The sequence below is a fragment of the Opisthocomus hoazin genome, chromosome 3 (genome assembly GCF_030867145.1).
Source record: "Opisthocomus hoazin isolate bOpiHoa1 chromosome 3, bOpiHoa1.hap1, whole genome shotgun sequence".
NCBI lineage: Eukaryota > Metazoa > Chordata > Aves > Opisthocomiformes > Opisthocomidae > Opisthocomus > Opisthocomus hoazin.
In genome coordinates, this window is record NC_134416.1 from 53431277 (window position 1) to 53458426 (window position 27150).

Genomic DNA, 27150 nt, shown 5'->3' on the forward strand with positions numbered 1-27150 from the left:
CTGTGGATCCAAATGACGTGAGCTATTCAGAGAAGCAGAGCAGGTTGTTACTGCTAACGTGGTCCTCTGAAAAAAGAAGAGAAACCTCATCATTCTCCACTTGGGTAGGACAGCAGTTCTTCCTGGCGTGGATATCTCTTCGAATGCACTAGCTTCTAGGGGACAGTGCAAAATTACATAATTTAGACGTACAAGGAAGTAAAATTAAATAGCCATGAGATGAGCATAGCATTAAACAGATCTAATTTATAGTGGGCTCTTATGCAAATTGCCTTTGAGCACTTAGCAAAAGAAAATGAAAAGAAATTAATAAGGACAACATGGATTGAAAAGTCACAGAGGGGAAAAAAAAAAGTAAGTCTATTCCAGCTGGCTCTCCACACACCCCAACGTGTTAAATAAGCAGTCCCATTAGCCACATAAAAGTAATGATGCGATAGTAAAACTTGCATTTGCTTATCCTTTTAAGGGGCAAACCCCCACTCACTTTGCCACAGTGGCTCCAACCTGGTGAGTGAGATTTCGAATAAAATACTTTTTCTTTGTCATGTAATTGATTATTGGAGAGAGAGAGATGTGTTTTCATGAGTGCTTTGCCCCTTGCCAGCCACTGAATATCTGACCTTAGTGGAGTCCCAGGCAGTTACTTGCCTTGCCATTAGCACGGGGTTGTGGGTGCCACGACATCGCCGCCGATGCTCCTCCTGCTGCACAGTTCTCTCTGCCGGGTTATTAAACAGCGGGAGTTTTCCTCTATTTTTGTTGTTATGTGAAAGACACAGAGAGCAGCTAAAGCTGGCAGCGTAGAACTCTTGAAAATAGTTTACTGCATAAAAATTTTCAGTTTTGTCCTCTGATTATTATTTCTCGTATTATAATAATTTACTGAGTATATTCAATAATAGTGAATTTGTGTTTTCTCCTAAAAAAAATACTAGGTTTATTTCTACCTTAGATTGAAAGTAGTGCAGTATTCTGCATGCGTGTAGACATCAAGGCTTGCTGCTTTTCCATGTTCCTTGTATCCCTTTGATTACAAAAGGGAAGAATTTTAGCTCTGTCCGCTGAAGCTGCTAGAACAATCTGCTGAACCGTGTAATTTTTCCTTACTGTTGAGTTGTGCAATACTTGACTTGTTTAATTTATATTGGCCATCTTGTTCCTAATTATTAGGTACTTATTATTGGTTATCTGCTTTCCGAAATTCTCAGCCGAGGCAGAATATACTAAAGGGAAGTCTTTCTGTTTATGTGTACAATAATGTATGTAAATATTTATACACTGAGAGAGCGACGTTATAAACACTCACACTATGTATACAGTTTTGCTGCAGACTGGGTATATTTTTGTATTTGACAAACAGGACTTGTTTCTGAAGAATTTGAAAAATTCTGTAGGCAAGGTCATCTTCCCATGCTAGCTTTTTGGTCTAGAAACGCTGCTACGGGAGTGCTGATCTGTGGGGAGAAGGATCGCCACAGTATTTTATGGAAGTAGAACATTGATCTCTTCCCTGTCCAATTGTTTTCTCCCCACTAAAACCAGGCTTGCGGCTGTACCTGTTTTGTGTCCTTAAAGTAAAACCAAATTCTCTGACAGAAGCTGATTTTTCCACTGGTTATATTTTCAACCCTTGAAGCATTCGATTTCTGACAGTGGAATATGATACTTAAAGCCATAGACATTAATTATTACCCATTGGAGGTCGCACTTTCAACCCATGGGACGTTAATTTTCCTGATATACAGAGAATTCCAGCCTGTTAGTTGTAATTAAAGATTTCAGAAGTACATTTTCTTGTAAATGGAATACAGCTTCTTATCCTTTACCCTTGATATTTGCCTAATTCTGCATATAATTGTCAGCTTATTTTGCAAGCCTCCTTCAAAGCACTTTCCTGTTTAGAAATCCATTCAGCTGTTATGTATTTGTCATTTAAAAAAAAGTTATCTTTGCCAATCATTGGCCAACATTGTCAAGAAGGAGGTGGGGAGAAACATCTTTCAGGTTTCCTTGGGAGGTGAAATTAGAATAGACATGACTTAGCCTTCTCATGCCAACAGATTGGTGTCTCTTAAGCATTTATAATTGCAGGGTGAGACCAAGCAGGAGTAACAGCAGAGCTATGGGTGGCAGGGAGGATGGTTACTCAAATCATATTGTATAGAAAGGTTGCCAAGTGAGGCACGGCAGAGAGCTTGCTGCTGTGCTTCCAGGAACCCAAGGGTACCGGGGAGGCTGGAGGGTGAAAGCGCTGGTAGCTCCCCAGATCCTGGCACAGCCCAGCCTCCTCTCCTGGTGGGTGTGGCAAATGTGGCTTAGGAGAAGGACCATGCAACCAGATTTGAGTCCCATATTATCTCAAGTCTTTCCCTGGAGGCCAGGTGAAGGAAGCTGGAATCTACATTTTTCCATCTGAAAAGGAAAAAGGCTTTAATGTTGTTTACAGAATTCTCTCCGCAGGGGGTCTACCCTTCCAAAACTGTTTTAACATGTGAAAGTGCAGTTGTGTGTTGCAAAGTGGTTCTGGGGGCCACTGGGAGGGAATTGGGACTTTGCAGTTGCTGGGGATTTTCTGCTGCTGAAAAGCAGCAGTGCATTAAGGCAGCGCTTTCTGTTAACTCTTCCAGCCCAGACCCAACGGCTTTCGGGTCCCAGGTAGCACTCTGATGGTTGTGCGCTCTTGTCAGCATTCTGGTTTTGTCAGAAGTCTCCATCCTCTGATACTGTCTTGTTCTTCCCCTAAACAATTAATAAAATGAAGACAAAAAGCCTAGAGGTTTATAATATGTAATTATAATAGTAATTTAGAACTAGGAAAATGTGGCAGAAACCAATTACAATTCTACATTTCGGTAATGGCTGACTTGGCCAAATATATATGTTTTGTGTGTGGATTCTGTGATAGATTCCAAGATGACATGCTTGAGTGTAAAGGAAAATTAATTCTAAATGCTGAGTGCGTCCATATTAGACATAAATGTTGCTCATCCACCTAGTGAACAGGAACCTGTATTATATGGCCTGTCGCAGCATAAATTTTGAGCAGCAGGGCAGGCAGTAACAAGTATCCAAGGAAGAAAGCTTGAATTGTTGTAAGGGATGGCTTTGAGGAAAAAATATTTTGTACCTGATCATTCTGCAAAATATATTTAATTCCTTGTATGCTACAGATTTCATGTGACTTTGATTCAGGCATTTTCTACAGAATTGTAAATGGCCAGTTGAGGTTAATGTGATTTTACTTCTTTCCTGGGCTTCATCTCTCCCAGCCGGTGAGAAAGAATAGATGAGACTTGTATGCTGTTCACAGCTTGTTACCAGGTGTCCCACCCAGGTCCATGCTGCGGGCACAGGCACCACTGCAAGCTGCGTTTGGGTTCGCTGTGTCATTTGCCATGCGCGGGCGTGTGACTGTGGGTGTGCAGTCGTGTGCACTCACCGGGACCCCTGTCCCTCTGCAGCTCCCCGAGACCCCGCTACAAGCCCTGCCTTCTCCCCGTCTTTGGGAACCACTTCTGTCTTTTGCCTCTTGACCCTTTCCTGGAGATCCCTTCTGCTGGCTGACGGACAGGGCGTCTCTCAGCCCGGGACGCTTCATGCAGCCAGGCAAGCTGTTCACCTCCAAGTTTTTGGTGTTTGGTTTTTTTTCTACTTGTGATGGGGAATGGTTGTTTCCTCGTGTCTTTTATAAGAAAAATAGTGTGCCGTGCTTGTTCGTTTTGCTTGCTGTATGCTTTTCTCAAGAAGACAGATTTGTACCTTACCTACGCCACAAACAGAGTGTGATCAGGGAATAAAATTGCCTCTCGCTCCCCTAGCTCCATGCTGGTGTACGGGGATGCTATTGCATGCTCTTCAGTAATCTGCAGAGGTTTTACTGTGCTGGTTCTCGAAATGGACTGGTTATGTTGGGACAAAACGACATACAAATGAGCCTTTTCATTAAAATAATGAAAACACAGAATCTGCAGAATATTACTGAAAGTAACAAGTTGTGACAAGGCTCTGAAATCTCACCCCAAATTGTCAGTATTGTTTCACGCAGTGTCCGTGTGACTTGTCGCAAGGGAGCTCTGTGGAGACCGCTTTGTTTACAGTTCTGGTGCTGGAAAGAATCAAAAGGCACTTCCACATCACACTTGAGGATTTGTAAACAGGCGCACAAAATCAAACCTGCCAGTCGCTCCTGGTGATTGCATTGGGAAACTGTGAGTGACTCAGGAGGATTTTGTAAACACCCTGGTGCAGAAACACAACATGTATTACATGTTACTCTGGCAGGGTTTTTCTTCGGAGTTTTCAGCCCTTCCTGCTCCTCTAACGAGAGCAGGTTTGTGGGGCACACATCTAGAAAATGTGTGTGCGCCCAGCAGTTGGCAAGCAGAGTCTCTTTAGGTGGCTGTGTGGTTCTGGTGGTCAGTGGGTGGTCTCTAAAAACTGAGGCATTTATCCTGATTATTTTAGAGTGTGCTAATTGATACCTGCCACAAGCAGTTAATTTTTACTGTGAAATTGTTACCTTGCATTGAAATACTGTAGACTCTGTATCCCCGGCTTCTTATCCCTACCATGTGCTGCCCCCTCAGCTGTGCCTGTCCAAGTGTTCATTGCAGTAAATGGCGTCCAAAAAAATGAACTGGGTTTAAAAACAAACAAAACCCCAGGAAACAACCAAAAAAACCCATTTCCCAAGTGCAATTTCCAAACTAAATCAGCTTCACTGTGCAGTCCCCCAGAAAGCAGAATGAAGTCAATCAAGGGGGCTTGGTACATCTGGGGGGGCAGAGTCTGCTGATGGGGGATATTGAGAGAGGTGGCCAGAATCATCGAAGGACTTGTCATGTCATGAGACACAGATTTTGGGGAGCGAGAGGCTCCTGCCCCGGCTGCTTCCCCCTCCACCTCCCCAGAGGTGCTATGCTACTTAAAAGTTTCCAAAGCCGCACTGGCAAACACCCAACTTAAATCATGGCTTGAAATCAGCCCTTTTCTTATGAAGCGGAGCTGCAGAGCTGCTTCGGCGAAGTTGGTGCGAGGGGGTTTTGCAGCATCAGGCTGTTTGAGCCGCCACTGAGCCAAGCTTGGTCTGACCCTGCCGCTCACTTCTTGTTTACTCCCCAGAATCGGCCGGCTTTTCGATGGCACGGAGCCCATTGTCCTCGACAGTCTCAAGCAGCATTATTTCATCGACAGAGATGGGCAGATGTTCAGATATATATTGAATTTTTTAAGGACATCGAAACTCCTCATTCCTGATGATTTCAAGGTGAGATTTCAAGGGACTTTGTTGTTTTGCATGTACTTTGGTAAAGCAAGTATCTGGCGTGCAGTCAGAACAGAGCCCTAGATGGGGAGGTGCTTGGTGTTTGATTTCAGGTACGTGGCAAAAGTAAGCGTGGGGTTACTAAAGTGGCATCTGTCAGCCTTTCCTGGAGTGGCATCAATTTTAAATTTTCCCCTCCTGGCTATAACGTAATGGAGCAACCTTGCCATGTTTGACCTAGGGAACTTAAATATCGTAGCGTGCTGGTGGAGATAAAAGGATGTTACAATCTGGAACCAACTGCTCGTGAGCTTTGCTGATTACTTGTCCTCTCATCTGCTTTTATGCTTCCCCTCTGATTGCAGCAGCTCCAGCTTCCTCTCCCACGCTGAACTTCAGAGAATGGTGTGGGAATCACAGTATTGACAAAATAAACTGCACGCATGGTAATTTTTGAGCATTAAGTTATAGAATATTTTCTCCCTCAGACTCTTGAAAGCATACTGCAAGTTTTATTTGGGAGCTTTAGAGAGGTCAGGGATGAATGGTTCCACATCTATTATTTAAACTTTATTAAAGAGCTTGCTTTTTTTCATTTTAATAACAGATTAAATTTGTGGTAGTTCACCACGTTAGACATTAGCCTACAGAGGTAGAGCTTCAGACTCCCTGTGCTGTTTGTTCTGTGTTTATCCACTTACAGGTGTGTGGGTGTATATGTGGTGTCAGCGAAGAGAGCACCGGAGACCACGGTTGCAATCAGCACAGATCTTTATCGTTGCTTAATGAATGCGTATCAGCGTAGCTGGCTGTGCCATCAGTTCACCGTAGGAAATACAGCAATTCAGACTGAACAGGAGAGGTGATATGGAGGGGTTAGAGCAGTTCACACTGGTGTGCAGTCTTTTGTCCCTCGCATCTGAGACAGATTTTCTGGTGTTTGGGGCGTAATAGGTGTGAGGTTGAGTTCGAGAGCCATATTGCAGGAACCTTGGAATCATCTGCCGTAGATGCATCCTTACTTCTCCCACGCGTGACAAGGGTAGGCCTGCTGGAATAATGTGGCAGTTTGGAACGAGCCGATAAGCATCATGTCCCTCTTTTGGAGCCTTAGCATGGCTTTGTGCTGCTGTCTGCGTTTGTCCTGAAGGTAGTCAGAAATACAGAAAAAAGGAAAAGACACCTTCCATGCAATATTAAGAAGTTATATATGCAGAGCCTTTTAAACACATAAATATACTGCAGCTGCGCTGAAATTAAAGATGTTACTCCGGGCAAGTTCACCCAACCAATGTAATGTTCAAAGGGGCGTCCTTTCCGATTATGCTTCAAGGCGTCCAAAAAGATCAGTGCTTAAAATGAACAGTGGTCCTTGTTTCTTAGAAATACGTAGATTGGATGATGTTTTTGTTACACGTTAAATGTAAGCAGTATTTTAAGCATGATTTAGGTGTCCCATTCTCGTAAAGCATTGTGTCTGTAGCTCAGATTCAGGGCCATATTGACTGCCAGCAGTCTTCCTTTGTTGTCATTCTGTTCCTCTGTCTTTCCTAATTCTCATGTATTGCTTTTCTCTATATAAATATTTTCCAAATGGTCGTACGCGCTTAAACCTAGAAAAGCAAATTATTTTTTTTTTTTCATTTAAAAAATGGCAGTACACAGACTCCAGATCATCAGTTCTAAATTACTTCTGTACTGGCTATGCTTAGAAATGTGTTCTCTCTGCTCTAGCATTTGGGATGATGTAGTAAACAATACTGTTGGCAAAATGGGGAGGTATTAAAAAATACTTAATTTTTAAAATGCAATATTATGTGCAGTTCATTATGCAAATATCTGAATCATTTTACACTTAGAACCATCACAGGCTTCCTCATTTACATTCTTATACCTGTTACAATGCCTGCTAGTATTGCTGTAAGACGCAATGGATCCTAGTGATGAATTTTTTGAATCCTGATTGAATTCTGTTCCATCTGTTCAATGAGGTCATTATTCTATGACATCACTGTGGGGATAAAATATTGCGGAAAAGTGGGATTTTTGCCTGGATTATTCCATAACGGGGGAGTTGAGCAAGCATAGCCTTCCCCTCCCCTCCCAAATGCTGCTATACCCAGTCTGTTTCAAGTGGCTAATGGTTATTTTTGCTTGCATTGTGATTTTTTTACACCTTCCTACACAGTAATTACGGACTATGTCTGAAGGGTTCCAGATCTAGAACGGTGTTAGCCTGAATAACCAGATACATTAAGCGGTACATTATAGCAATGCCTCTTTCTTAATTGTGCACAGTAATGTATGTGTCTTTCAGGACTACAGTTTGTTATATGAAGAAGCAAAGTATTTCCAGCTTCAGCCCATGCTAGGAGAGATGGAAAGGTGGAAACAGGACCGGGAGAGTGGCCGCTTCTCAAAGTCTTGTGAGTGCCTGGTGGTGCGAGTTGCCCCAGATCTTGGAGAGAGGATCACACTGAGTGGCGATAAGTCATTGATAGAAGAAGTGTTTCCAGAAATCGGTGATGTGATGTGTAATTCTGTCAATGCCGGCTGGAATCACGACTCGACACATGTCATCCGATTTCCACTGAACGGATACTGTCACCTCAACTCAGTTCAGGTAGGTAGCCATGTGTGCATTTTTTGGAAGGGAGCCTGCTGACCACGTACCAGTGGGTCGACCTTCTTCCCTGTCACTGGAGCATTTTGATGAACAAAACCAGCTGGAAGCTTTGAGCTCGTTATTTACTTCTGTGGGTCCAGGGTTGCTTTCTCGACTTAATTCACACATATCATCACTAAATCTCTTTGGAAACAAACTACAGTAGTGTTAAAAACCTGCTTTAGGAGGTAAATGTTTGCCTCAATATAAAGACATATATTTGGAGAAACATTTTTTGGCATTTGAATATGGGGTGACCATTCAAGCCTGCTTCTAGTCTCCTGCCCTGCCTGTTACAAATTGTTTTCTGGATTGATGAGAGGGCACGAGGACATCTCAAGCCAGGGAGGGAAGCTGACACATCTCCAGGGAGCTGTTGTGAGAGCATCTGTCCCTTCACTTGAGAAGGGTAGTGGAGATCCTCTGGTTTGCCAGAGTCCACGGGAGTTCTGAAACTAAGTAGGAAGAATGGAGAAACAAAAAGATGAAGCCCTACTCTGGGTGTAACAAGTGAAGAGTGAGACAAAAGGAAATTTACTGTGAGAAAGAGACAACTGGACAGTAGTATTGGCCAGCTACTGAATGGAGGGCCATGCTTCCACAGAGGAAGAACACAGCCAGCATCCTCCTCCTCCCTTCTCCTTCCTCCTCCTTCCTCCTGAAACAGGACCCAGTATTTGGAGAAGGGAGCAGCCTGCAGCCACAAGAGAAGGCATCTGTTGAGTCTTACCCTCACAGAGGGGACTTTGCCTCAGCCCCGGCTGCTACCACTCGAACTGGGGCATCCTAGGAGGGCTTTGACCCTTCAGCAAGACTTACCAGGCAAGGCATGTAGTGTGGAGGGTGCAGTAGTGGGGAGCTGACCGCAGGTGTGGTTAAAAACTATGTGTGTCATTTCTCTGGTGCTACCCAGGTCTTTTGCATTTGATAAAGACCTCCCTAATACTTCTTGAATAAATCACCATATACTTTTTACTTTGGATGAAGACAATATGTTCAGTCTTCCTCCTTGTTGAGGCAACAAAAACAAAGGCACGTCTGCTTATTGCAAACAGGGGCCCATCTGTTTCTGTGGTCTCAGGGAAGACCCTCCTTTCTCACTTTCAGCAGTTTTTCCTAATTTATTATGGCATAGTAGAGCATGTAGCAATATCTGAAATCAGTAGCTGTTACAAATGAAGGTAATTTCTGTAAGAATTGTAATAAACTTTTAAGTTATAGCATCATCTGTTTTATCCTTTGGTTAAAAACAACGAACCTCACACACCTGTCTCCACCTAGTTAGCACATCCTGCCCAGCCAGCACTTTGGATTGAGAGCACTTCTTCACACCTGGAATTGTCATTAGCATTCTTGATGCTGTTTGGTTCAGATACACCTCCTAAATGCTCCAGGCTCTTGAACGAATCCTTACAGAGAAGAGAACTGCAAGCTGAGCCTGGCATCTTTCCATCTGCCAGGTCCTGCTGTCCAAGTTGAGTTCTGCTCCACTCCCTCCCCAGAAGCAGTGAGCTGAGTGCCGCAGTATGCACTGAGGGCTCACCAGACACTGCAGATGTGCTAGCACCTGGCGCAGGAGTCTGGACAGACCTGTGTAGACCTATCGAGATATGGTTAACTCGTGGTATGCGTGGACGGTTGTGTCTCTTACTGGCCTTCACTGTCATGCTGAAACATCAAAGTTGTTTAGTTGTAGTGACTAATGCAAATTTAGATCAGCTCTAGGTATAAGACTGCAACTGAAAAGGGAGAGGATTTCAAGGAGGGTTATTTAGCCACACATCGTATGATAGTTGTCAAGGCAGTTGTATACTTCAGCAGTTCATCTCTTATCCTGGTGTTTACATTTTTGTCACACAAATAAGAATTGCAAAGCATATTTACTGATGTGAAAAACCCACGTCAAAGTGGCAAAATATGCACAGGCTTCAAGAGAGATGATGATGCCACATTGATAATGCTGCATCTTCCTTTTCTGGGGCACGTAAGCATCTCCCAGTCCTAATAACAACCTGGGGTGGGACAGGGACTACCAACAGACCTGGAGAGTGAGGTGCAGACTAAACAGTTTGCCCAGGGCTGGGTTAGTTTCCTGACCAATTTCTACCACTACATTTTTTCTCAGGACCTAAGTTCCCCTGCTCTCTTTTTCAGGGGCTTGCACCGAGACATACTGGGGTATTTTAGCTTCTGTTGCTGAAAGCTAAAGATTGGGATAAACAAAAATTGAACAGATGTTTTGGTGGTTGCTTCCGAGTCTCTTATCCCACTCCTTTTTGAGGGTTTGTCTGCTGTGCAATTAGCTATGCTCAGGTATTTTGGAAAGACATTTGCTGACCTGAAGCAATACATGTAAAGACGTGGCATGTCTTGTTTTAGGTGTTTTTAAACCACAGCTCGCTTCTCCCCCACCCCAGTCCTCTGCAGCCTTCTGCCACTCTGTTTGTCCTTGCTGTCCCAGCACATGTGCAAGCCAATTTGCTAACTGGTAAAATAGCTGAGAAAGACTTAGAATCATAGAATCACAGAATGGTTTAGGTTGAAGGGGACCTTGAAGGTAATCTAGTTCCACCCCCTCTGCCATGGGCACGAACACATTCCACTAGACCAGGTTGCTCAAAGCTCCATCCAACCTGGCCGTGAACACTGCAAGGGAGGGGGCAGCCACAGCTCCTCTGGGCAACCTGTGCCAATGCCTCACCACCCTCAGAGTAAAGAATTTCTTCCTTATGGCTAATCTAAACCTACCCTCTTTCAGTTTAAAGCCATTACCCGTTGTCCTGTCACTGCATGTCATTGTAAAAAGTCCCTCTACGGCTTTTGTGTAGGACCGCTTCAGGTACTGAAAGGCCACAATCAGGTCTCTCTGGAGCCTTCTCTTCTCCAGGCTGAACAGCCCCAGCTCTCTCAGCCTGTCCTCACAGGAGAGGTGTTCCAGCCCTCGGATCATCTTTGTCATCCTCCTCTGGACCCACTCCAACAGGTCCACATCCTTCCTGTGCTGAGGGCTCCAGAGCTGGGCACAGTGCTAGTCTCATAATTAAAGTTAAAAGGTCTCAGGTTTTACCACAGGTAACTGCAGCCACAGATCTGTGTGATCACAGTTGGTTTTTAAGTCTCTAGAAAGCATGAGAACTTCTCTGAAATTGACCGCAGTGTAATACGTCACCATTTAGTTGAGGCGTTTGCTCGACATCCCCCGGTGTCTGCTATGGAATCCAGTATCTGCCCAGTAGTGTTGCAGATTTTGTGAAGCAGAGAATGCATTTTTCTAGGCATGTATTTGACGGTACTGGGGGTCAGGAAGTCTTTTCTTACGTTTTATCTCTTACTGCTCAGTGGCCAAAGTCAGTAGAAACAGTCCAACACAATGAAACTGAGGGAACCAGTTAGTGGGTCTCTGTAACCACTTTTATTTCCTAGCTGGATCCATTTGAAAACAGCAGTTATCGTCCTCGGACAGCAAATAGTCTGTTTATTTATGTATACATTGGTGTTTGTTTCCTCTTTTTTGCAGGTACTTGAGAGGTTACAGCAAAGAGGGTTTGAGATTGTTGGCTCGTGTGGAGGTGGGGTGGACTCTTCCCAATTCAGTGAATACGTACTGAGACGAGAACTCAGAAGGACATCTCGTGCACCCTCCGTCATTCGAATAAAGCAAGAGCCTCTGGACTAAAATGGACATGTTTCTTTATGCAAAAAAAAAAAAAAAAAAAAGGCAAAGAGAGGAGGAAAAAAAAAGGGGGACGTTTCATGTGCAGTTTGGACTCCAAACAAGTCCTGGAACTAAAATTGAATAAAAGACACGTTTATAACAAATATAGAGACCACACCTGAATTCATATGGGAACATTTGGAATAGTAGTAATAATAATAATAATAACCTCAAGGTGTAAAAGCAAACACACACACACATATATATAAAATATGTATGTATATGTATGTATGTACATATATATATGTATGTATATGTCAAAGGGTAGGAAATGCACAACAAAAAAGTGGTAGATGAGAGGTTAGTGCTGTGATGGCCATTAAGTGTCCTAGGCCTTACGCGGGCCCACTTAACGGCATACAAGCCATTACCATTGGGGGGATACGTAGGCTGCTCTCCACCCACTTTCCATTGCCAAACAGCCATCCACTTTTTAATGTGTACACACCTTGACTCAACTTTATTTGCATATGGACGTTTATGTCTGTCTTTTTTAGAGGTGGATGGACCGGTGTTCAGGAGACGACCATCCATTGCATTGGAAAGCTAGTCGACTGAAATTTTAAATGTAGTTTGTACAGAAGTCGCACACTTTTTTGTCTGCCCTCACAGATGTGAAAGGTTAACGTTTCTTTTGAATGAGGTTTTTTTGTTGTTTTTGTTTTGTTTCGTGTTTTTTCAAAGGGGGCCAGAATAATATTTGGTAGAGATGCTCTGGTTTGAATCTGCTGCTTTCCTACAATTTTTTCAAATTTTATAATGTATTAAATACAATAAACTCTGTTTAAAATACCGAGGGTCTGGTTTAAGCCAACAGAAGCAGAGCAGTGGGATTGAGCTCACTGTGTTCCAGTGCACAGCGTGGCGGCCGCTCCGGCGGGCAGCGGGCGGGCAGCGAGTCAGAGGCAGCAGGTGCCGGTGCGGGACCTGCCTGGTGTGCCGCACGGCGGTGGTCTTCCTGCAGCGCTGTCCTGTGTGAGCTCTGTCCCGGTCTGAAGGGAGGCCATTGGTCAGACTAAGAAATAACACCAGCTCAGCCCAGGGAAACCCGTTGAAAAATGACGCCTGGTTCTGTAGCCTTCGGTGTAACCGTGAGTTCCTTCCCTCGTGACTGAGGAGTTGGCAGCTTCAGCTCCCGAAGCCTTTGCCCCGCTGAGTGTTAGTCAGCGTGTTTGTTTTTAACGTTGTTCATTTCCCTCGTTTAAAGCTAGTGTTCCTCTGCCCGGAGAGCGAGACGCTCAGCCCCTCGTGTTGCGCCGCAGGCCGCGTTGCGTTGATAGCGGGCGGTAAGTTCGTGTCCTGCCGTAGGTGTCCGCGAGTTGTTCTCCTGCGGAGCCTCACCGAGGCCACCTCTGCCGCCGCCTGGGAGATTTTGCGAAGGCACCGCATCACGATGCCGCTGCACCGACCGTTCACGGGTTGATGCTTTCACTACCCGAGATGCACCTGCAACCGCCACCTTTCTTCCAAAGTATCTTTTTATGCAATATTCCAGAATATGACTCTGTATTCATCCTAGTGTGGAAGTTTCTATTGACGCAATGGTGCCGGCGTTCCATTCGTTTTGGTGACACTTTGCTATTTATTTAAGAAAAGAAAAAAAAAAGAAATTGTTAAATACATGTAACAAGGTTTTTAATATAGTCTGATAACTCAAAAAAAAAAAAGGCTACCATTTTTCTGGTTTTCATTGAAAGAAGTCAAAAGGCATACTTAAATAACTCTCTGGCAGCCCTTATCAATGGTTTTGAAATTACTGAATTGTGGAAATGGGTGAGGGAGGGGGCCTCAAAAATTAGCGGGTTTCATTAGCGGGTTATTAGATCTTCAATGTGATGCTGATCTGTCTGTTCACAGTACTGAAACAGCTGCCTCATTGAAAATGCTTGTTTTCAATTAGCAGCGAGTCATCCTCTTTCATATAAAATAAATGAGTGCTTGCTCTTGCTGCCCACAGTTGGTTGTTAGTTCGCACAGAAGTCAGAAAGCTAAAATCCTGGGAAATAAATATTTTCGACAGATCCTCAAGCCATTGGAAGTGGTATGAAATTTGTGTTGTTGAGCAAGACGCCGGCCCCCGTGGGTTGAGAGCAGCGGGGTTACCAGCACAAGGCGACGCGCTGTCTGCGAGGCCGTTTGCTGCAGGAACCCTCGCTGCGTTCCCAGCGGGAGCCTCACCGCCGGGGCCTGCCCGGGGCTGTGTTCACGCTTGCTGTGGCGCCCAAAGGTGCTCTCCAGTCCAGGCCTGCCCTGCCAGCCGCTATGTTTACCGACGGGCGTATGCTCTGCTGCAGGCTGGAGCCGGGGGGCTGCAGCTCCTCTCCCTGCTGCTCAGCCGGGAGGGACCCCACACCTGCCTGACCAGGAGCATCAGCGGCCCCCGAGTTGGCCTGGCAGCGCCCGCAGCCGTCGCGCAGGCTGGGTGCAGAGGGTGAGCAGCTGTGCCACTGATGCGTTTCGTCCTGTTGCTCCCAAAGCTGGCAGGTTGTGCTCAGCCGGAGGTTTTGCTTGCTCAGCGCGTACCTGTCTGACTCGATGACACCAGGGGTACCTCTGTGCTCCTCCCACATCCCCAGCTGGCTGGTCACCCTCCCACCCAGCCCACGTTCGTTGCTGATGGAGTCAAAAACCACCCCGAGACCCTGAATGTAAAAGTCGCTGCAGTTGTGGTGTGGTCATGGAGTAAGAGGTCGTGAATACACAGAGCAATGGCTGATGAAAAATGTATGCAGGAATAAGCTAGAAGTAGATTTGTAGAGAGCGAAAGAGGTTGGTCCTGTCTGCAGTTGAGGCTTGTAACCATGTGTTTTTAAAATGGTCTTTAGAAAAACTGATCTGCAGACAAATGAGCAATATATCCAGGAAGGGGGAAGTGGGGAGACCCAGACTATGGTCAGCTCTCTTCTGGAGGTTAGTAATTTTGACATGTACAATAGTTCAAATTTATCTAATTTTTTATTAAAAAGTATGACTCCATTTTATGCTCTTAGTGGCGCTGTGTTTAATACCAAGAGGAAGAGCTGCAGTGAGCAGCGGCTACCAGCGCTGTACTGCAGCAGCTTGGCTAAGCACCTGCTGGGAGATCTGTGGTGGGCGTGCAGAGGTTGCAGATGCCACCAAACACCCCTCCCCACAGTGAGACACGGGCAGAGGAGCTGGGTCTTCACCCTTTCTTTTGGCAACGTGAACGCTGGATTTCTGTGACAACCATCAACCCAGGGTTTAATTCTTCTCCCGCTGCCTCCTTAATGTACCAAGCAGCTACGGAACCTGAGTATGGATCCTGGCACGCTGGGATGGGATGAACCTTGGCACTGTGAGTGTCCCACTGAAGGCTCTTCGTTTACCCTGCTCCGGAGAAAGAGAAGTCCCGCTTAGGCACGAGGTTAATCTCTCTTTCCAGGAGCACGGCTTGTAAATAAGCAGTGCTAATTTATGCTGTGTCCAGATACGCATTGGCCAGGTAGCCTGACCTGACGAATGTTTTTCCTCTCCCTTGCCACATGTCTAGAAGCAAGCTGCTCATTTCAGTGCTTGCTTGGCACAAGCAGGCACAGTTGAGGCACTGTTTTTTGATGCCCAGTAGAATCCAGAACGAAATCCAGTGGCAACAACCTACTGCCCTCTGAAAACACGAACGTTGAGCCACCTATTCAATTATTTTTCTTTATGCTAAACAGGCACTGATTTCAACTTAGAGAGAAACATTTTGTTCATGAGCAACCTTTAAAAATTGATTGCTGTACTGATTACAGGGGTTTTACTGCCACCCAAATGACTTAAGTGTGTTTTTCTTTAATGTTCACATTTTTTGGGTTCTTGGGGGAGGAAAGGTTTGATTTTGGGGGGTGAGAAAAGGTTTTTTTATTGACCAGGGGTCAGTTTTTCAGAGGAATAAAAACATTTATTTCCATCTGTCATTTCTTGACGGTGGAATTCTATATTATGAATTATTTCTAGGGACAACTGGTATTTGTATGTAGGCATCCTTGCTGCCGGAGGTTTATTTACAGTGGAAATGAAACCAAGACATCCTCAGGGCCTGTAGGCCGGCTGCTTTTTCTCAGACTTCGGGTTGAGTGGTTTATTATTTCTTGAGGGTCTGGAGGGATCGCCACCACCAGAAATCAATACATTGCATCAGGTCTCTGTGTTGGCTTTGGCTGCTACCTCATTGATCTGGTTCTCCAAGACCCCAAAACCAACATATGTTTGGGATCCTTTATTTGAGACTGAAACTGCTAAAATTGCATCCCTACCCCTCTTCCAAAAAAGGTGCAGGCACGTAGCACAGAAGTTCATCCCCTCGTAAGCTGAGCTAGCGCTGCTGACTGGTAGCCAGGCTGCTAATGTCCATGGCAGGGGAAACCCTAGTGCCGACCTGCTGAAGCATCCTCTGCGTACAAGGGTGAGCTCCAGGAATGGAGGTGTCCTCTGGCAGCTGGGGACAAGTCCATTTTTCCTTGAATCTGTGATTTTTTCCACATGTTTCTTGGCTAGGGGCTTGGTATGTTATGGAGTCCCCTAAAATAATAAAGAGTGTATTATTTTTCAACTGGTGTCAGATACCATGGGCCAGATCCCATCTTCTGCCCTCTGTATTCATGCTGAGCTTGCCCCACACCCAAGTTATGAACTGAATTACAGATGAGTGTAATTTGGGGACTGTGAGAAGATGCGCAGCACAGCGATCAGCTGTTGGTGTTGCATTGACAGCAATTGTACGTCACCTCTGTTGCATGTTGCTTCTAAAAAGTAGAGGTTTTTTCCATTGCAGGTCAGAGGAAATGTGATTCCATCAGACTCTTCTCTCTCAGGCCCACTGAAACTGTATGTCCACGAGCTCTGCTCTCCAGAGAGCCGGTTGCCGGTGTCAATGGGCTGGGTTTGTGCCCCATGGGGAGCGTGGGGTGTTGGTGCCCTCACCCAGCCCAGTGAGCCCCATCCCATGGTCCTTGGAGCACAGCTCCGGATCGCTGCTCCGGGGAGAGATGGAGGGAGGGATCTTGGTCTCCATACTCTGGAGCTTGGACTCATAAATCATCTCATCTGTGACCCCGAATGATCTGCTAGCTTCTGTTCTATTATGTAGCTGGTCAGTGTTGTTACTAATTTTCCCGAGGAAAGAGCATGTTGTGGGGCGGCTGGCCTTGCCTGCTCGCCGTTTGGGTGCAGTCTAAAGGGCAGGCCAGCGACCCGTCGAGTGCACACCCCACTTTGGGCATTGACTTAAAACAAAAACTGCACGTGCTGAAGTCCCTAAAATTCTCGTACTGGGCTCATCCTGGCTTTAGCTCAAGCCACGGGGCTTAGCAGGGATCACCAATGGACGGTTGATGCTTCATTTGACTAACCTCCACTAACCTCCAAGGAATTACACTCAATGCAAAACCAAAAGACAAAACAACAGGAGTATGAACACAAGTTCTGAAGATCCATAGCCGTGATTTCACTGATCCCTGCCGCTTCTGAAGAAGTACTTTGGCTCAGGGTGGCTCTCATCAAAAATATCCCTTGCCAGGGATGTAACAGAAGTACCTGCGCGTTTCTTTCCCTTGCTTTCTCCGGTTCGGGAGGTTTGTTCTTCTTCTGCTTGGGGCTGTGCCTGGGCAGCTCAAGAGTAATGGTTCTGGCCCTAACGCAGTGCTTGGGCTCTTCAAAGCATTGTACAAACCTGCAGTTCAGCATCTCTCTACCTGTAAGGGGAGAAGGTAGCAATTAGCTCATCTTGCAGCTGGGGAGGCCGAAGAGGCTTGGCTACCAGGCGCCTGCGTGCCACTTCGGAGTCGCCCTCAGCAGCCACCCTCTCTGACAGCCCCCCCAGCAGTACAGAAAGGGGCTGGAGTCGGTGAGGGGCTACAGAATAAGTCACAGAATGGTAGGGGTTGGAAGGGACCTCTGTGGGTCATCTAGTACAACCCCCCTGCCGAGGCAGGGTCACCTACAGCAGGCTGCACAGGACCGCGTCCAGGCGGGTCTTAAATATCTCCAGAGAAGCAGAATCCACAACGTGGGTTTCTAAAGAGAGTTGCAAGCTGTTCGAGCTAATACAAGGCATGCCTGAGATGTCTGGATAAGCTTAAAAAGTAACGCTACAACCATGTTAGGCTTCATGTGCCTTCGGGATTTTTTTTTTTCTAATTCCTTCCCAAGTGACAGAAAAATAAATGAAATAAAATTCCTGCACCTTTCATGTTTTAAACAGAGTCTGCTGATGCCTTCGTCTCCTTCCTCTGACTTAGCTCTTCAGTAGTGACTATAATTTTCTGTTTATGATGTTTCAGTGCCTTACCACAGAACTTGGACATTACAGCGGGGCAAAACAGCAACAGAAAGCCCCGGAGCAATCTGTGAAAGAGCTTTGGCCCTGCCTACGGTGGTCACAATAAAATCCCGGCACGCACTGGGGTGGTTGATGGCAGGAAAGTTTTTCAGCTGCGGCTGCTGAGGTGGGGCAAGGCACGACTGGCTGCCAGCTTCAAGCGCTCCGAAATAAAAATGACAACAGTGGGAAACTAGGGCTCAGACCCTCGTGGATTAGCTTCCTCCTTAAGCATCTGCTCCTCTTTCTCACAGTAGTAGCCTTTAGATGAGTAGTTTGAAAGCTGTGCTGTCATCTCAGCCGTAACCAGTGCAGCGATTCCAGGAGAAAACTGCTTGGCTCAGGGACAGCTGTTCCACAGAAAAATTCTCTTCTGATGCATTATTGATAGATGTAAGTTAAAGCCATAAAGCTCACAGCTTTATCAGCCAATATCTGCTAAATCCTGGAAGCATGTAAGATAACCTAAAAGTAATCTACTGCGTAGCAGCTCCTTCCGTGATGGATAGCACAACAAAAGCAGGACTAATGAAAAATTAATGAAAACAGTTACTTCCATAAGAAAAATGATCTGTTTTCTCCCACCTTTGTATTGATTTTAACTGGCCCTGTAATTGGAAGCGTATAATTTTTTCCTAAGGTAAAGAGGATTGAGGGCGAAGGAGAGTGAGCGTATAATTCTATTCATGTTTGTGACATACTTTCAGGCTACAAAAACAAAGCCTTTTCCTTAGGATGTTGAAGCTGCCTGTGAATGCAGACTTCAAGCGTATTTTCTCAGCTCAGGCAAACTGCCACGCTGGTTGCCCGAAACCAGATATCGCTTGAGCAGAGCACTCGGAGTACTTTGAAGGCTAGCGAGGAAGTACAAAGAAACACTGTTTAAGAAAAATCAAATACAGTGCATGTAGCTCGGTGGTTTTCACATGTTTCATGCATTCGAGTTCATTCCCAATCGATCTGTCACTTTCTGGAAGGGAAAAGCCCTCCCGTCGCTCGCTGGGGAGCGAATGAGCATCAGGCTCGCAGGAAGGGCCTTCTCTGTGAGACCAGACCGGTTGCACCACATCATTCATGCGCCGGCTTGGCAGTGGGCTCACTGCCACATGCAGTCCCACCACCTTCTCGCCGACACCCTTAAACAGAATTGTCTTTTTCCCGACATTTAAGAGAGCGTTTCTGGTTTTTTGCCATAGAGCAGCAGCAGAAATCAGTCTAATTAGTGACTTTGCTGTAAGCTCTATTATTTCAAATTATTCTTATGTCTCTACCTGCTTAATGTTAATACATCCACTGAGCTTAAAGGACACTGCTCAGATAATAAATCAGAGTAGAATATAGTTTGTTTTGGTAGAGAAAAACACGCATTTCTCAAAATGTTTAGGAAATGCCCCTTTCCTTTTCCCACTTGTGCGTGGAATGGATCTTTTTCTAATCTCTGCCATGAGATCTATCGAAGGCGTGAGATGGGGCCGTATCGTGATGAGGAGCTGAGAGGCAAGATGTTTCTGCACATGTTGGTAGAAAATGTTACTATCTTAGTCTTTTTATAGCACCTTTTAGCTAATATGTCTTCATTTAAAACATGCATCTATTTTTTAACTTTAGAGATTTAGCCACATCCTCAGTTGTTGCTTTTTATTGTCGTTCTCATTGGCCTGAGCACAGTTGCAATACAAGACGAGCCGCCTCTTTCTATGCGTGTTATTAAAAATGAGGCATTCAGTTGTCCTCAGTATTTGGCTTGGCTTTATTTTTGTTGCAGCAGACTCAGCTGGCCCAGCCCCATCTCGCACTGCACACAGCAGATGCAGTGACCGGTTGACGTGGGTGACAGAGGAAGGGCCCCATCGTGACAGGGCCCTCCCCTGCTCACCAGGCCTCCCTGCACTAGCGAGCGCTGCAAGAGCAGCACCAGTGGGGAGAAACCACCCAAAAGCCACCATGGCTGTCGCCACCCTACAGCGAGGGAGGGCGAGGGCCGGGGCAGCTCCCGCACCCGCCGTTGGGGACTGCCCCAGCTGCAGGGGTGCGAGGGGTGCTGCTGGCAGCGGGGGTCCTGGGTGCCCAGCTCCCTGCTCCAGTCTCGGGTAAATCCTCCAGGCATGGGTCCTCCAGGTCCACTGGAGATGATACTCAAAAGCCATCTAGATGCAGTCCTGGGCAACCAGCCCTAGGTGACCCTGCTTGAGCTGGAGGGTTGGACAAGATGCCTCCAGAGGTCCCTTCCAACCTTGAGCACTCTGTGTTTCTGTCATTCACAGGAGGATTGGACTGATGGAGATGTGGAATGTTTGTCAGTGAGACAAATGTGGCCCTACTCCCCTACTTGCTGCTGTCAAGGTCCTCTTCTTTCTGCAGAGCGATGCACCAGTAATGCAAAAAATTTCGAGAGGCAACAGTGCTGGCTACAGAAGCGTGTGGCCAGGCCAGGAAAAGCACTATCTGTGTGAAGCAGCGTTACTGTAAGCCTGGTGCTCCCAGCGCCTTCAATAAACCAGCAAGACTTGCTTAAAAAAAAAAAAATGATAGTGGGAAAAGGAAGCTGGAGAAAGGCATCAAAGCCTGTGGTGGAAAGGCACTGGGGCATCCTGGGGGCTGCGGGTGCTGGCAGGGCACATGGGGGTGCGAGCAGGGCGTTGCTGGGATGGGATGGGCCACCTGTGTCCCCAGGTGACCATCAGCGCGCGCTTGGGCAGTTTGCTGGAGGGAGGGCTCAGCGCCCGGGGTCCCAGCGCTGCCGCTGCGCAGTGCAGGCTCAGCTCCGCAGGGGTGGAAGCAGCGCGCAGAGGGAAGAACGCTAGGTAAACGAGGAAGGGTCTTCGTGTGGGAAAATGAAGCAATAGGTCATCAAAAATGGTTAACAGCAAAGTCGTAGAAGAAGCGTTAGGGATCACTGGCAACCCTGGTATGAAGTCTGTATCTTGTATGTCACTTGTTAATTCAGATTAGTGATGGCAAAATGTGGGAATGATAAATGAGGGCAAGTGAAACATGCATGCGAGGAAGTGATTAGCACATAATTTTTCCTTAGCATGCCAAAGTGAAAGAAGGACAGCAATTTCAGTGAAAACCCACGGAGCAGAAAATTATCTTGATTGCTTTCATCCTTTAAAGAATAAAAACTTAACTGTTACACCTGTAACTGCAACAAAAAATACAGGCCTGCTACTTATGCTGGGCAAGAAAGAGGAGACATCCTGCAAAAGCCTGTTTTGTTACAGATGACATTCTAATCACTTTCTCCTGCCACCGTCTGTACATTAATTATGAAGTCAATCTTCTTCTGGGCCGTCTCTTCATTCCATCTTGCTCAACACGTGCTAGGGACCGAAAGAAAGTTCATCGAAAGAAATAGAAACAATACATGGATTCTTTTCAGAAACAATCATTATTTACCCTAACACGTGACAGTTTTTCTGAAAAATGAATATGCACTCTGTGTCTGTCCTTTCCTCCACCTTGGGGGTTAACTGTGTTTTCGAGAACCTGGGCAGGGCAGAGTCTGAGTGAAGGTTTGCTTTGGGAAGCGCAGGAAAGGAGCGTTTCTCCGCTCCAAGCGGTGGGATAAAGATGCTACTCGCTTGCAGGAGATCTTCTCCCAGGCGACAGCTGGGAACTCTCATTAAACAGGCATAAATAAAAACAGAGCCTTTTGCGCAGCATCAGAAACAGAATAGTCTGCCTGTGTTGCCTCAAAAATACAAAAAAAAAAAAAGCAGGGAAAGGACTTTCATTCTTCCTTGCACTTCTCAGAGATTCGGAGAAAGCCATAAATGTGTTTCTTCCTCCAAGTGTCACTCGTAAGTGACACTGTTTGTTTCTGGAGCATCGCAATTGTCCTGCACAATCATCCTTCTTAAAAGTAAGACATCACTTCATTTGGTTTCCTCACCTTGTCATAGCATCTGGGGTTCTATTTCTGTCCTCTCAGTTTTTTCAATCAAGAGAGATCTATAACAGCATTTTTTCCAGAAAGGAACGGAATGGGGATTCAGTCCTAATAGGGATGGAAAGCCATCAGGTGCCAGTGCTGAGCTTGATGGAATGAACCTCATTTAAATTGTTACTCACAGAAAGTCTGTGAAGAGCGAAGCTGCAGCTCATAATCACGCAGCGCTGCTGAAGAGCGAGCAGACGACCAGCAGAGCTTTGTGAAAGGTAGGCGCAGTGCTCCTCACAGCTCCCTGCGGGGCCCCGACTTGGGAAGGCATTTCAGGTGTCCGTAGCTGTCGGCACGGTAGGAGTTTCATCTTCATTTCAGTGCGACACTCACGGTACTGGAATAGTGCATCTATTTGCCTTCCTTGCCAAGCTGAGACACGGATGCCTAAAGCAAGGAGGGGTGAGAAGACACCAGCAAAAGCTTCCCCAAAGTTCTTTCTTCCTGATTTTGTTGTTTGTTTTACTGATGGTAGGGCTAAATATTGATTTTTCAGCTCTGAAAGACTGAAGACATAGCATCCTCTTCTGCCATGTTCTCAATATGCTTAAAAAGAAAAATCACTCTGTGACGTTTTTTCCCATATAAAAATATGAGCAATTAACACAGTAGGTTCTCGGTTCCACATGTATAATTTATTGTAAAATGTATATAATTGATTTGGCAGACAGCAAATGTACCAACACAAGCACAAACCTTTTTATGAATCCATATGTAATACTGGATATTGATGGATTATTACCACAGCAAGATGCCATATTAAATAACTGATGCAGATGTACAGCAGCGAATTACTGGTTTTGCCATTTTCAGTAAAAAATGAAACAAACAAGAAAGCTCCCATTCACATCTCCATTATTTATTGAAGATTTTTTTTAATACACTCACTGCTGGAGCATCTGGGTATGTGAAACAGCTGAATTCAGTATCACATTAAGCTAAATTACCCACGATGGGCAGCTGCCTCAGTTCGCTGTCCTTAAAAGCCCAAAACGTGCTTTCTGAACCTGAGGCACTTGTCTCCTTGCCGCAGCGGTGTGCCGACGAGTATTCCACCGAAGGGAGGGGAAAAGAGCGGGGCAGCACCTTGCTCTGCTGCCGAGACCCCGGCCGAGCTGTGGCCAAATATTTCAGAGCGCAGGAGAGAGGACGGGAACAGGAGGAGAGGTCAAAACTGTGATCCTGGCTTTCTGTGCGTGGACCCGGTTTAAAACCTGGTGGTGGAGGAGCATCGCGTGCCACCATGGAGCTGCCCGGCAGTAACCGGGCTGGGTCTGTGGGCAGAGCCCCCCGCCTGCCTTCGCTTAGCGACCCCTCCAGCCCCCCAAAGACTCCCAAAAACCTACGATGCCACATACCTCCAGCCCCTGAGTCTGCCCTGCCCACCGTGCTGCACTCCCCTGCCCTGTGCTCCTCCGTCCCGCACGAAGCCCCAGAGCTCCTCACTGAAGAACGGGGCCTCCTTGCAGCACCTGCCTGGGCTTGGTCCCGGGGGGACGTCTGGCAAGGCGGGCAGGACAAGGGGACCCCGCTCTGTCCCTTCCCCGCCTCATTACCCCTGTCTTTTTCCACAGAGACCACAAAGAGCTCAGATATTTTCCACCCTCTCTGGAGGTGTCACTGCTCCTGGGGGAGTCTCTTCACGTCACTGTTGGGGCTCAGGCCCTGACATCAAAGCCCCTGTGTGCGTTCCCCGCACCAAGAACCTCCTGTGTTTCACACCGACGTTCCTCCATTTGTGTCCTCCTTTCATGTCTTCTTTGGTCTCTTCCTCGTCCTGGAGTGGATTTTCCCATTCATTTTCCCACCTTTTATATCTTCCTCCTCCCTTAGCCCATTTTTCAACATCTCTTTCCAGTTGTGTCTCTGCTTTCTTCTCCTATAATCCCGTACATTTGGATAATTTTCATTTGGACTATTTAACATAACCACGAGATTTGTGTTTTAGCCTTGTTTGGCGGGTTAAAGGCTCCCCTTTCTGTCTTATGTTCTGCATTTTCTTCTCCCCCTTAATGTCAGGGTTTAGAGACTTGGGATCCAGCTCGACATCAGTGGGAAGCTTCACCAGTGATTTCCACAGGAGCAGGGGGAAAACATTCAAAATATTCCAATGTGAGAGCCTAAAACTCAGTGTCTGGGTTTGTTTGTGGCCATATTTCCCAAGCTACTCCATGCTTCCAGCACGCCCCGACTCCAAAGGGACCTGTAAGCAGAAAGAGCAGTGTTTCTGAAAAGCAGGGCACATTTCCTCAGGTCACAGACGACGGAGGCAGCATCCTACCTGGTTTGATCTGACGTGTCAGAGCAGGGACCGTATCTCCAGCGAGTCTCTGCTAGGCACCGTGCCCAGTCCGTCTGCTACATTTGTATTTATCAGTTTGGAAGGAAAGAGAAAATCTTTTTTGCCTTCCAGCTTCTTTCCAGGGGCAGCTCGTAGAGCTTTGTGTGTTTCAGGCAAGCCAGAAATGTCTGTCCCATCACCCAGCTTACTCACTCACACATTGCATGACTGTGGAGCTGCCCCACAGTAGATTTCTGAGCACGTGCGTCCTGCAGACACACTGTGGCCATCCCAAACCAACAGCTATGGCGGACGAAGCCACTCCTCCACACAGCTAATCTAACACACAACCCCATAATGTACATTCAGTGATATGCTAGAAAATATGCTTTTGCTGGCAGTGTTTATCCCGTGACCCTGCTCTCCTCAGCCAGCAAAGCAGGGCCTGATGCGGGGGATGCCCTCAGGAAGCCTGCTCAACGTCTGCGTGACCCGGGACAGCCGCGCTGGCAAAGCACTGCTAGTGTGGCCCTGGAGACAGGCAGCCCGGGTTGTTGCCAGCCTTGGTTTGTAGGAAGAAAGACTCCCACATCGTGCTCCCATCACATTCAGATATTTTTTATCCTTCAATCTCAAAACGCTGCAGCAAAATGATCCAAACTGATCTCAGGAGTGAAGGAAAAATGGAGTGGCAGCTGTTTTTGAGCGATGCTCCTGTATCAAATGGTGTCTGCTCAAACCCCGTCTGTTCAGTAGGAAAAGTCCCACCAGAAAAAGTCCCCCATTTCCAGCTCGCCTTTTCGCAGCTGTCGTTGCGCTGCTCGCTCTTTGTGAGGTTACGGGCACCTGTGTCTCCCCGCGATGCGATCTGCAGGCTCCCAACTGTTTATTTCAATGTAAATATTTTTTTTGTTGAGAAACAAAAGGGCTGGAAAAAGGGAGGTTATGGGAATATTCAGGATGAGATAAGGAATCTGAGGCAGCAAAGAACACACCAATTACCTCAGCTCACATGCTCATCTGCCAGCTGAAACCAGTTTTACCGGCTGTTGCCCAAAGGCGAAACACCACAGGGCTTCTGATGTCATGCCGGCCTTTGGTCATGAGCCCGGGTAAGTGGGTTCCTGGCAGAGGCAGAAAAAGGGCCGAGCTGCTTAATGCCAGCTCCGTCTATTTACGTTCGTCTAGCATCAATTAAAACTATCTCCGTCTCGTTCTGCCCGCCTGCCCGCCAGCGTGGCACTCGCTTTCTTTCCACCACGCTGCAGACTGCCTTGCCTGACAGTTTGCACCAGCGAGGGCCGGCGTTTGCCTCTGGCGGGGCAGGGGAGGAGAAACCATTTTGCTTTCAAGCTACTTTTCCTCGGCTCTGTCTCCGCGCAGAGCAGCGGCGGGGTTTGATGTGCCGCTTGCCGTGGAGGGGTGATGTGCAAGGCCAGGGCTGTCGTTAATCTGCAGTGCTTCAACAGCATTGGCTTTTTCCTTAGGATTTAAATTGGACTGGTGGCATTCCTGGGACAATATAGTGCTGTAGACCTGAACTGTGTTCCGTGTGCTTGTCTGTCTTTTTTTCTTTATTGCATTAACCTTCTTTTTCTTCCTTTTTCTTCCTTTTTGTATCAGCAAGACCCAGTGAAGCAGACTTTATGCTGCAATAATTCTGCATGTTTTGGTTATAAATATCCCGAAGCAAAGTTCAGGTTTTTTTCACAGAACTATCAAAGCAAGTGTCTGCTTCAGCGCAGAGCGAAAGGGACGTTTTACACATAAAAGCATCAGTGGGTGGTAAACAGCTCTCGTCCTAATACATATTGCAAATATTCTGCTGCGGTGCAGACTGACGGCTTTGCTGAAACTGGTAGCATCTGACTGAGACGCGAGGGTTCCCCGCGCTAGCTGCTGTCGTGGGAGCCTAACCAGGGTCTGGGCGCTCAAGAAATCCCAGGAAAATCAAATCTTTTGCCTGTCGCACTACAAAAGACGTCTCTCGCATTTTAAAGTTCCAGTTGTCTCCTTGAGACAAAACAGTGCATCAAAGCAATTTAAAAACAGAGGAGGTAAAAATCAGTGACTTCAGCAACAGCAGCGCAGACAATTTCCTCCACCGCAATCTCCCATCTAGATTTTCCGAGCAGAATTGCGATTTCGGCGGCTGCCTTGGCAGGCGCCCAGCGTGATGCAGCCGAAAGCAGCCAGGCTGTCTGAGAGCAGACGCATAATGGTTTCGGAAAAACGGAGGTCTTCCACCGTTCTCCAGCTGATCATCAGAAACTACCTAATATTTCACATTTTTCTTCTTCTGCGGTGTTGCACGCCCTCAGAATGGCAAATGCTTTGTGATCTGAAGTCAGCGTAACAGCACCAGGGTATCCCTGGCTCGCAGCAGCACCTGGTTGGAGGGGTGTTCTCAAGCAGTCTGGCAAGGCAAGACGGCCTTTTCTGTGCTGCTTCTGGCAAGGATGTGCTGATCTGAGCACTCGGCAGCATGATTTATTGATTAGAACTTCGTACCATTTTTTTTTCTCCCCGCTGACACGGGATTAAAATTAAACATCCTTAACTGCGCGAGACCAAAGTGTAGCTTGGCTCATTCAGGTTCGTCTGGGTCAGACACGTGTGTCAGCGACTGCTCTCCGCTAGCTCGATCCCAGTCGGGTGGGCAGACGGACCGCAGCGATGCTGGGAGGTGGCAGCGGTTGGACTAGGCCAGGGCAAACTTCTGCAGCTTTTGATTCTCCGAAGACCCCATCGATAGCCGTCCTTGATACTAAGGGGGGCTGCCACTGAGGCTGAGGCCCTTGGGAACACGTCGGATTCACGGCGTTGTCGTTTTCCCCTGCTGAGCACAGTGCTGCATGAGAGCTCCCTAAGCCACCTCTGCACGAGTGGGTGAAGAGGGGATGCGCTTTCAGGTCACGCACCCGCCCGGCTGTGGAGCGCTGCTCTGCAATGGTGTGA

The 27150-nt window shown here is 46.8% G+C and overlaps 1 protein-coding gene across 5 annotated transcripts in view; it reads left to right on the forward strand.

The window, feature by feature from the left end:
* Positions 1–13269, forward strand: part of KCTD1 (potassium channel tetramerization domain containing 1) — a 102965-nt gene extending 89696 nt beyond the window's left edge. For all 5 annotated transcript variants that reach the window (XM_075416287.1, XM_075416288.1, XM_075416286.1 and 2 more), the window contains exons 3-5: positions 5125–5269; positions 7584–7889; positions 11449–13269. In XM_075416287.1, coding sequence (XP_075272402.1) covers positions 5125–5269; positions 7584–7889; positions 11449–11607 — 610 coding nt within the window. In that variant the 3' untranslated portion in view covers positions 11608–13269. The remainder of the gene's footprint in view (positions 1–5124; positions 5270–7583; positions 7890–11448) is intronic.
* The last annotated feature ends 13881 nt before the right edge of the window (positions 13270–27150 follow it).